The following is a 12,313-nucleotide window of genomic DNA, read 5'->3' as shown; positions in this document are numbered from 1 at the left end:
ATCATTGGTAACCTTTAAATTACATCAAGCATCTCTAGGAATTAAAACTATTGATAACCTTTAAATTGTATCAAGCACCTCTACAAATTAAAACCAATGATAACATTTAAATTGCATGAAGCAGCTTTATGAATTAAAACTATTGATAAACGTTAAATTTCACCAAGCACCTCTAAGAATTAAAACTATTGAAAACCTTTAAATTGCATCAAGCCCCTCTGCGAATTAAAACCAATGATACGATAACCTTTAACTTTTTTTTTTTATGACCCCCTTCCAAGTTATTTCTGACATACAGGGTTTACCTAACACTATGGCGGGGAGACAAGTTTTCAATTTCGTGGTACCACCATATAAAGAGAAGTTAAACCGGCGCCGCTCCAGTTCCCAGGTTGCAAAGAGCTACGATTCGGCTCTCAATTTATTACCATAAATATCTTATTATTATTAAATTATTTTGAGAAGCAAGTATCTAAAGAATTTAATGTATTATGATGTTCCCTCTAGTGTATACTAGAGGTGCAGTAATGCATGATAAATAAATGGTGCAGCAATATGTAATAAATACTTTCTTTGCTATTCTTAAATTGCTTAATTAGATCATATATTTATCTAATTATTTATGTTGTTTGTTACGGATAGATGACCCTACGCGAATACTTCTCATTAATGCTGGCCGGTATGTCCAGTTATATGTGCGGGCCTATGGAGCAACCCAACGGCACCCTGAAAACAACAAGTTGCCCTTGTGGACAATCCAATAAGGTCTGTATTATCGTTGTACATGGATTTCATAATGTCCTCAATGATCTTTGTTAGTTAGTTAAATATGCTGTAATCTGAATTACCTTTTATATTTAAGCTATTGGTCAGGTATCAAATGGTAAAGTTTTTGAACTTGTGGATAATAAGGTGTTTTAAAATTAATGATATTCAGTTCATCTAAGATCTACTCATATAATAGTGTGTACTTTGTTTTCTCTGAGATTTAATTAATATATGAAGTTAAACACCTTTAAAGTGATAAGTTTAGGCAAGATACATATCCTCATTGTTTTCAAATTATTTAACTAATTAGTAGCAATGATTATGTCTATATCCATCATCATATTCATTCCTGTGCGGTCTTAAGATCCCGCTTATAGTCTGGCCCAAATGTCTCTCTCTAGAACCAACTCTCTTCTCCTACTCCAATCCATTCCACGGTTCTTGAATGCAAGGCTGCAAGGCCTACTTCTTGGTCTTTTCCCTTCTGTACCGGTCTCGTAAATCTTCTTGGCGCTTCTATCTGGACCCATTCTAAGTTGGTGCTCCTCCAGAATGGTCTCAGCCGGTCTAACGTTGAGATTAGCGCGTATAATGGCGGTCCGTATCCTATCTCTCCATGTCTTTCTTTTTATATTTCGCAAATAACTCATTTCTATGGCTTGCGACTGACTCCTGTGTTTTGAGGTGAGGGTCTACGATTCTGAGGATTAAGATAGGATAAAAAGGAAGGTCGATCTATAGACGGCTAGTTTGGTCTGCTTTGTCACCTCTCATCTTCCCAGTCTGACCATAATAATAATGATACTTTATTTATTCTAGGACTCGTCCCTTTAGAATAATACAGAGAAATTAACAGATGAGGGCAGTGGACCCGTAGAGTTACTTAAACGAAAATACAAAGAAATGTAAATAGTCATTATAAAAAAGAAATGATCGTAAGGTACTTTCTCACTTTAATCAGTCGAACAAAAAAAAAAAAAAAATAATAAAAAATAAAACGATGTAAAAATAATTAAGAATGGTATAATAGGTTATATGAATATTTACAATTATATTGATTAACAATTTTATGGAGTCTGGATTGATAAGAAATGATTGAACAGGCGGGATTTAAAGGTAGGGAGGGTATTGGAGCGCCGGATGTTGGAAGGGATGCAGTTCCATAAGGAGGAGGATTGGATAATGAACGATTTATCGATAGCAGCGGTTAGTGTATAAATCTGAAGTCCAGGAACGGGTATTGCAAAAGCGAATAAAGGATTTGAATTGAAGGAGCTCGGCAATGTATGAAGGACGACGGGAATGGATGACTTGGTAGGAAGGATAAAGCCACTTCAACTCTGCATAAAAACGGGAAACAGAGGCGTCCCTTGGGATCCCGAAGATGAATCGTACACAGCAATATATCAAACGTTTTAAGTTGAACCATACTGAACTTCTTCTCTGTCGTTTTGGACCACTTCCTCGTCAACAACCTCTTTCATTAAAATTAGCTCGTAGATATTTAAACCTCTTAACCTGCTCCAATCTCTGTCCCCCAACCGTTAGTACCCTCATTATCCTTCGGGGTTTCTTTCCAATTCTCATTCATTTAGTCTTCCCCGGAACAATCTTCATATTTATTGTGGATAATTCCTCTTGGTCTATATTATATTATTATTATTTGGTCTACAAGTTCAGGAAACTTCTTCAGAGATATAGAAGCAAGAATCAATAGTACATCTCAGTAGGATGTGATCTTAAAAACCACATATATTTAAGTGAGGAAATGGTCAGGAGTGCGGTTTGCAAAGATACAAGAATAAGTAAAGCTTATTCATTTGTGTCATCGTTTCGACCTTAATTTCAGGCCTTCACCAGGGCTGAAAAATAAAACGAAATAACAGACCTAATTCACAGAAAAATAAAAATAAAATAATAACAAACTCAGAAATATAAATAAAAATGAATTTAGTAGATAGTACTTGATATAATTATAAGATAAAATATAGTATTGTAGAGGCAAGAATCATACAAATTCTTACATTTTCTTCCGTATATGTTATATACGTATACATATTTTTGTATATGTTACATCTTATTATTATACCTAATATTATATTTTATCTAATATTAGTATCAGGTCGAAACCTCTGACCGCACTCCTGACCTATTCTCCTCATATCAATTTACTGTCGACTGTTAACACTTCTTTGCATATAACTTCCCGTCATAAGTATTGCAACACTTTGAAATACTTGAATTTTACAAAATCATCTGTTTTTTCATTATAAAAAAAACATTATAAACCTTCCTTCATAATAAACATTTTAAAACTGGACGTATACAAGTTTTATTAAAATTACTTACAACATTTCATCCAATAAACAAAAAATGTTTAAAAAATTACATTTTAAAATTTTCCTTTTTTTACAATTTTAACTTTTAAATTAAATTAAAATTTTTAATTTACATTTAATAAGGCGTATTGCCCCCTATGGCCTCAATGACTGCTTCCACTCATCTTGGCATACTTGAAAAAAGTTTTGGAAGAAAATCTTGGGGTATATTGTCCCATTCCTCCAATATTTTAGCATTTCAAGGGTAGTAGGAGGTGAATCTCGTGACCGAACTTTTCTTATATAATCCTAAATGTGCTCGATTGGGTTAAGGACTTGCTGTCCAATCAATGGTGCGGATATTTGTCGTGTTCAAGTACTCAGAAACACATCTTGCCTTGTTAGGACGGGCAATATCATTCATGAGCAACTATACAGAGTCTATGAAGGGAATGCAAGACTCCTCAGATGAGGAGGTGGGTCCCAAGATATGCCGCCCCCGAACATGATAGAACCCACCCACCCCCAAGTGGCTAAGTTTCTAACGTATTCCACTGACTATACTGCTCTCCAAGCTTTCTCCAAACGCTTTCACGGATATCTGTCGGTTAAGGGTCACTCTCGTCTCATCAGGGAATAAAACATTTTCCATTCCTCCACAGTTCAAGATTGGTGTTCCCTTGCAAATTTAAATCTCTTCCGGCGGTGTTCTGCGGCGAGAAGAGGACCTTTCATTGGCCTTCTTTGGCTAAGGTTTGACTCTCTCAGTCTTCTAATGACCTTTGACTCCGAGATGGATATCCCTCGAACACCAGCGATCAAGCTTCTAATGGAACTTGTTTAAGCGTAGGATTGCGCTTCCGAAGTGCTTGCGTTTTAAGAAGCGGTCATCTATGGGATTAGTAATGCTGGGTCGCCCTGACGTTCGTCACCTCGAATGACTGCCAGTCTCCCTGTACCTTTCCATGGTCTTTGAAACATAGTGAACCTCGAGGCGATTAGTGATATATCGCAATGATTTGCCTTCTTCACAGATAGCGATGATTCTGACCGAATCATCGTTGCTTAAACGATTCTTTGTGACTAACATTAATTGTTATAACTAGACTAAAGAGAAAACAGAGATCAGACTTAAGGCAAACGAAAGATAAACATGGACTGAAAGGAAATTTGAAATGAATAATCCGAAATTCCATTGTTTTTAGGTAAACAGTGAATAACAGTTTTGTGTCTATTCCCTAATGTTTCTCATTTAATAAATAATATTACTATAAATATAAACAAAGAATGAATTAAGGTCAAACCAGGAAAATCTCGAGAAGTAGGGGTGTTGCAATACTGTTTACGGGGAGTGTATATTTAATTTATTTTTTTTATTTTTAAACAAAGTTATCATTCAGAGAGTAAGGATAGTTGGTGGTGAAGAAACGGCCCCTAACCAATATCCTTTCATGCTCCTTCTCGTCATGACGAAAGATCTGCAACATTTCTGCGGCGCCTCTATCCTCACCCAGAGGCACGCAATCACGGCAGCACACTGCACTTATCCGCTTAAACCAAATACGAGCATCAGTGTTGTCGCTGGAGCTCACGACAAGAGAAAAAGTCAGTAATAAATAATTTCTTCTTCTTTAATTTTATAGGAAATCACTTTCAATCAATCTTGAAAAAGTCAATAGCAATTGGGCCTCCTGGACTCTGTTTCTTAATGAAAGCTAATAGTATTAGTTCAAATTACAAGTATAGAAACAACGTAGTAATTGTACTAATACTTATTTTTGGTTATAATAGGGAGGACTATTAGTGTTATTACAGGAGTTAAAAAGTACTAAAGTACAAGTTACTATTGTACAAGTCAGTGTATTGAGTTAAATCGACAAGACTAATGGTATTAGTGTTTATTATGAAACAGGGTACTGATGGGTAGTATTTTTATTCAAAATAATATATCAATAATTTCATTTAACGTTTCGGAGATCGATCCTAAGCTCTGAACTAAAATTAACAATTTCCAATAAATAATTAATAGATTTTTTAAAAATGATATATAACAATAAATTAATCAATTTAAAATTAGTATTCTCTCTTGTTATGTAAACATTATTTTTTTCCTCAATTTCCATGGTTTTTGTTTAGTCAAATTATCAACACCATATCGATGGATTACTTCACAGTGGTACATCAGTACATTTCCACTAACTTTATGAAAAATACAATTAAAGGTTCTCTCTTTTAGGAAAATTATTTAAAAAGTTATAATTTTTCGAAAATGGCACTGTTAAGTAAGTCATTGATACTTAAAATACTTAATAAGATTAAACTTCTTATCCAGGCTGTTGTGTTTAATTTGATAAGGTTTTAACATGCTAAATGTTAAAACTATAGGATTCTGAGGAGCATACTTTAAAGTCCTTTGTTATAGTTAAATGCAGAGGAGCTCCCAGCGAATTTTCTGGGAAACTTGTTTTGTAACCTTGTAATTTTTACGAGATAATAATTTCTCTAACAGCTTCATCACATTATCTCACTTGTTCCTTGTTTCCTCTCATAGTTTTTTTTTTCATTACTTTATTAGAGTTTAAAAACGTCCTAAATAAAAACAGCATAAGCTACAGGAAACTAACCTATCAAAACGACAAAATGGTCTGCAGCTCAGCTAGTCTGTTGCGTGATTCCATTGTTCATTCATCTGACCTATTAACAAACTATCAACCATGTTAAATGTTGTATTGTTTTAATATACTAAAGGGGTATTCATGATCTTTAGTTTAATATGTTAAAACGTGTTAAATAAAAAAAAACCCATATTAAATGGAGAAATAATTCCTTATTTTACCATGTTAAAATGATATAACATACAACATGGTTGAGTCTGTTACTTGGTCTGTTAAATGGTAAATGATGGCAACAGACCAGCTGAGCTCGTCACCATTTTTGTTGTTGTGTTAGGTTATTTGCTCGTAGTTTGTGTTTTGATTGTTTTTGGATGTTTTTATAACTGATAAAGCAATGGATGACAATAATAATAATGTAATGACTGTTGATAATTAGCTCATCTTGATTCTCTTCCTCACCAGTTAGAAGATCAACAAGATATTCACTAGACAAACTTTCATACAACTTCGACTTTCCATTCACTTTAGGCCTGCTGTAAGTAATTACTTTAATCAAAACATAGAAGTAAGCAATAACAAGAAGTTATAGGAAGAAAGGTTATAAAACGAGTTGTTTAGAAAATCCGCTAGGAGCTTTTATACATTTAATATGACTTTAAATAGGTCTGCTTGCAATCCTGTATTTATAACATTTAACATGGCAAAACATTTTACATTTAACAAAACATCATGAATACCCCTTAAATGATGGAAATATTTCTACATTTAACACACTTTAATATGTTAAACTAAAGATCATGAATACCCCGATTATTAAAAAACTTCTCATTTAGCAAAAAATATTAGAACTGACTTAGTGATTGTTCAGGTATTTAAGAGTAATTCTAAATTCTCTTTTTTACTATCTTTTTTACTCTCTTTTCGCTACTTTTCATTGTCATTCTAACCAAGCTAAAAATATGAAACTGTATCTTCATTTACGTTTTCTAATAATAATTAGCTACAATTATACACCAATTATTCAAAAATGATAATTTCTATTTTTTTTTCTTTTTATGTGGTTAATTGAAAATTATTTTTCTATCGTTTATTTTACTTTTATTCCATTTAAAAGATCTGCATAGTGCCTTTTAAATTCTTTATATTATGCTTGTAATTAATTTTTTACTCAATATTTGCTTTCGCTTACTAAAGATGAAATATTTAGTGAGGAAAAGTATTACGGTCGTGAAAAATTTCGAATTAGAGTTGTATAAGAAAATACATATTTTGAAGTCAAAAACACCTTGTCTTCTAAAATGGCCTGTATGTTTGTAAAAGTCCTAGCTCAAAAACGAAAATTTGTACGAAATCGAAACCTTTTTTAGACCTGGGTAAAATTTTGTTCACTATTGTTTTTTAGTAATAGATCGTAGGTCTCTAAATGTTTGAATGAACAAGGGGTAAAGAAAATTATATAAAATACGTATTACGAAATATTATTTATTAATATATTTATATTTGCCTACATATATATGATGTATCTATATATGTATATATATATATGAGGTATCTGTTCCGGTTTATTTTCAAATAATTACTTTATATCAGGTTCATATTTCGCATTCGTTAGTTTGAACGCATTTGACTGTTAATTCCCTTTCAAGTCTATTGAAAAACCGAACTCTTATTACATAATTTTCGTTTCACTGATTTTTAGATTTCTGTATTTTGGTTCGTGAAAATACTCGTACTCAAAAATAGCTCACTGAATTATATTAAACCTTGAGAAGTAAGTAAGTTAGGATGTGAAAGGTTTGTGATCCGGTCATCACATCAAATGTTTTTGTTTATATAAAACTTCAATGTTGACCTCTTCATGTTTTTAAAATGTCCTTAAACTTTTATTTTATATAAACCAAAATTATTCATATAAACCAAATTTGATGTCTTTCTGTTCATCACATTTTAAAAATTTTCAAACAAATTACTACTGTACTCTGTTGAATAAAGATCAAATCAGTGCCCTGTTTCATAATAAAGTACAAACTAATACTATTAGTCTTGTCGACTTAACTTAATACAATGACACTGACTTGTATAATAGTAACTTTACTTCAGTACCTTTTAACTCCTGTAACATCACTAATAGTCATCCCTATTATGAAAAAAATAAGAATTAGTATAATTAACACACTGTTTCTATACTTGTATTTTGAACTAATACTATTAGCTTTCATTATGAAACAGGGCCCAGGATGACCTTAGAGCAATTCATTTTTTAATATTTAATCTATTTATATATATTATTATTTTGTTAAAGTTTTATTACTATTAATTTTCATAAAATGATATCTATAAACTATAATTATCAAAGAACTCTATTATTATTGGCCTCAATAATCAATCTTTATACAAACATGGTAAAAAAAAAAAAAGATTCATTTTATTTAAATTTTATACAATTTGTTTCGGGTTGTAAAATAAGTCCGTAGCGTTTTTTACTGGTGATTTGAATAAAACTTCAGATTATTGTAAATATTTTTAATCAATTATATATGACCCATTATGATCTATTACATATAGTCACTCTTTCAGGTGATTTTTTAATTCCGTCCTCGTAGAACTTCTCAAATTTTTGCGCAATGTGCGTTTTGCAGTCCTCAAGTGAATTCAAGTGTTTCCCGTTAAAAGAGTTTTGAGAGGCCCGGAATAAGTGAAAATCAGTTGTGGCAAGGTCTGGTGAATAGGATGGGTGGGAGATCACATCCCAGCCAAACTCCAATAATTTCTGCCGGGTCTGCAAGGACACGTGAGGAAAGGCGTTATCGTGATGGAATACAATCCTAATCCTTTTTTAGAACATTTAAACATTGTTGACCTAGTAAACATGATTTTATAAATTCAGAGAGGATTAAATTGAAATATTGAAAAACGCTACGAACTTATTTTACAACCCAATATGAACGATAAACTTCTAAACTTGCTATAATTAATATTGGAAGATCGTTGATTAACCGTGTGTAATATATAATCAGAAGATGGTCCGGTGCGGTCAAAATAACTCAAATTGTAATTAAACTATTTATTGTGGACCTATGATTCGTCCCACATTGCAGAGGTTCATCATAAGGACTAAAAAAAATACAAACAATTAAAATAATTGTATATCATTTATTCTCTTACTCTATTACATTATTTTAGTTGTTTGTATATTTTTAACCCTGAGGAAGTCCTGCAAAGTGGGGCAACACATTGGCTCGCGATTAATAGTTTAATTACCATTTGAGTTATTTCGACCGCACTCGGACCGTCTTCCTTTAATATAGTTCTGTTATTACTTATCGTTTGACTCAATACCTCAATAGTTATCAGAAAAGTGTATTACGATTTGATTTTTCAGAACATTTTGTGTATTTTTTCTAGTAAACCAGAGGTCTGTTGTGGTCCCAGTGCAGAAGTACTTGATACATGAGTCCTATTCCCCCACTCTTGTTATGGACGATATATCCCTGCTCTTCCTGCAAAAGCCGCTCAGGTTCGGACCAAACGTCAGCCCTATCTGCATACCGACGAAAAAGATGTGTTTGGAGAACAAGGATGTCTTGATGATAGGTAAGTATATTGCACACAATCCACAAAAACAAAGGAGTTGCCGTTCGTTCCTGTACTTATAAAGGTGGATCTACACGTTTTCTAAACATCGCCAAATTCGTGCATATGCAAGCGTGTTGTTGAGTTATTTGGATTGGCTGGGACAATTTGTTTTTAATATAATTTTTTTTAAATTAATTAGGTTAATTAGGCTTTGAATTCAATAGTTAACTCTTGTTTAAGATTGTATACTTTAAAATTCTATCGATTTGGTGTAAATAAATTGTTTCAAATCTTGTTAATTAACTTTAGCAGATTATCTTTGACTTAATATAGCACAAATATATATTTGTGAAGATAGGTAATTAAATTGAAAAGATTCTGATAAAAATTATAGAACGAAGGTTGAATTTTATGTTACTTATATGAAATGTTGTCATCTTATCTCTAATTTGCTGATATTTATAGTTCCTTTCATTTTATTCCATTTTACAACGAAAATAGTCAAATCGAATGTAAATACCGAAAAAATTCAAATAACAATGTTTGTTGTTTCCTTTGTTCACCAAGCATTTGTCTTGAATATTTGGTAAGTGGCAAAGGTGTAGATCAAGCATAAGATACGTGTACTGCTCATAAAATGTATTTGTGATTCACAAATAACAGGCGATTTTCATCAAAATCAACATGTGGCCAAAAGATGACTGTGAGAAAATTAATGAATATTGAATTAGAGTTCAATTATTATTTTTAAGATTTGAATAATGAAAATAACGATAATTAACAATAATAATAATAATGTATAGGGGTGCACATAAGGTTTCTCCGTTTTCTCATTGTTATAGTAATTTGAAGACAAAGTGAAGTTCATTCATTACATTAAAGGTGCCTAATGGTTGACGATGCTACTCTGAATGCTTTATAATCTTGATTAATGTCTGAAGGCTGGGGTATGACAGGAGGCGACAAACCTGCTTCCAATGTCCTCAGGAGGATAGACGTGAAGATCCTTCCGTACCACGTATGCAAGTACAATTACTTCTTCATGTACAACCCCTTTCCTTGGAAAGTCAGTCAGATCTGCACTCGAGCCAAGGGCAAGGGAGGCTGCAGGGTAATAATTTATTATTCTATTTGAAAAGATTGTGTACAAACAATTTTTTAGTTTATGTAATTTATAAAAGTATTTAATTAATTATTGATAATTAATGATTATTATGGTGTGGGCTTCTTTCCAGTGCCTTGGATGATCTTAGCATAGAAGTGATAGCGATAGGGCTAAATGAAAACAATATATAAACATTAGGACCGTTTTTTTATCAATAAATTGATAAACAGAACAATTCACTTTCAATACCTTTTCCTGGTCTTTAACCAAACTAATTTGCAATTTCAACGACAATATTATGTCCCTTTTAATCGATATAATTTTTGTTTTCTGAATTTCGATCTGTTAAAAAAATATATGTATTGTTTTATTTCTTGTGCGAGACTGATTTTTAAAGCAACTATAACAAAAAAATATCCAGATAGTCTAACTTGTTTATCTTCTTTTATTTTCTTGATAAGAACAATATCTTCCGCCGTATAACAATTAACACGTTAAATATTGATCTCCGTTCCATTATATATCATAAACGTCAAATACATTCTCAGTTTTTATTTTTCCTTTTAACACATATACAAGGCTGACTTCTGAGTCTATACTTAGAGCTCCATTATTATTCTTTGCGAATAATTACGACATGGGCCTGGAACTGACTTTTCTCTTGGGTACAGCAAACTTTTTCTTTTTTAAATTCTTTTTATAAAGTGCACAAAATTTTCTACATTGTCTAAGGCATATTTCCATCCATAAAACGTATACTCTATAAAAAGGTTCAAAAATAAACAAATAATAGTTTTCAACTTTTGTCCCACTTTGTAGATCTTCATCAGAGCAGTCGTATTGAAAGACAGCCCCTGAATCAGGATGCTTCCTGGCAAAGGGGGGCAAGACGTCGGCTAATCAATAGTTGAAAACCATTTTTGTTTCTTTTGGACCGCACCCTCCACCATCACCTTCATAGTTCTAAGTTATGTATTTATACCTAAACCTAAATGGCCTGCGAGTGATAAAAGCAGCATAAACAAGAAGGTGATGGTTTTGCCATTTTATATACATAAACTCTTTTACTAAATTGCAAAATTATTGTAAGAATTAAATGCTATCCCCACGGCACCCTGGGATTCATTTGCGACACTCCTGGCATACGCTTGTGACCCGTGGCGCCCAGTTTGGAAACCATTGTTCTTAAGGATTAAATGTTTGTTCTTTTAAACTCTTATATATTTATGTCTCTTATACACCCATCCTTACTTAGTACTGTGCTAATCACTGAAGAATCTTCGTCTCGTACGGCACTGACTTGCTCTTCACTATTTCCAGTTATTAACTCAGCTGAGCTGCCAAACTCACTTGCTTCAAAAATTGATGTCTTATTCATGTGTATTCTTCATTTCTCTCCGTTTTCTTCTTTTCCTTAATAATTTGCCAATCTACAATGAAAAATTATTATTATTTAGTAATTTGAAGTATAACCTCACGTATTTTTGTTTCTTCTCAACCTTAGCTATTCCTGATATTATATATCCCCATTGCAGGGGGACTCAGGTGGGCCTGTCATCTACCTTGATCCTGAGGTAAGAAGTTACGTCCTGGCCGGTTTGGTTTCATTCGGCGAAGCGACCTGCAGTACAGATTATCCAACTGTGGAAACCGACGTCTCTTATTATGTGTCTTGGATAACATCGCGCATCAAGGGTGAGTACAGGTTTTATTTACTTCTTTATAAAACGTTAATAATAATAATTAATTACTTACTTTGATAAACTCCTTTTAATTTCTAGCTTAACTAGCTTGAGTTTCGTTCCTTGCGTAGAGATATGATTTACTTATTTGAGTCTTTTGTTGGTCGGTATTTTCAATTACCTTTTAGATGCATATCGAAGGTTGGCCAAGACGGTTTTACCTTAAAAATAATCGGGCAATTAGTTTTT

The 12,313-nt window shown here is 32.6% G+C and overlaps 1 protein-coding gene across 2 annotated transcripts in view; it reads left to right on the top strand.

Annotated features, from left to right (window-relative positions):
* LOC106679426 (chymotrypsin-1) overlaps positions 1 to 12,313 on the top strand; it is a 22,023-nt gene that overhangs the window by 5,012 nt on the left and 4,698 nt on the right. The window contains exons 2-6 of one of the 2 annotated variants that reach the window (XM_014418581.1): positions 643 to 765; positions 4,487 to 4,691; positions 9,107 to 9,295; positions 10,219 to 10,388; positions 11,918 to 12,077. In XM_014418581.1, the coding sequence (XP_014274067.1) occupies positions 643 to 765; positions 4,487 to 4,691; positions 9,107 to 9,295; positions 10,219 to 10,388; positions 11,918 to 12,077 (847 nt within the window). Of the gene's footprint in view, positions 1 to 642; positions 766 to 4,475; positions 4,692 to 9,106; positions 9,296 to 10,218; positions 10,389 to 11,917; positions 12,078 to 12,313 lie in introns of both variants that reach the window. The other variant, XM_024363224.1, reaches the window with a different exon arrangement.

The sequence above is a fragment of the Halyomorpha halys genome, unplaced genomic scaffold, assembly GCF_000696795.3.
Source record: "Halyomorpha halys isolate HHAL.00 unplaced genomic scaffold, Hhal_1.1 Scaffold202.1, whole genome shotgun sequence".
NCBI classification, from domain to species: Eukaryota; Metazoa; Arthropoda; class Insecta; order Hemiptera; family Pentatomidae; genus Halyomorpha; species Halyomorpha halys.
Note: the sequence above shows the minus strand (reverse complement) of the source record. Positions and strands in the feature narration are given on the sequence as shown.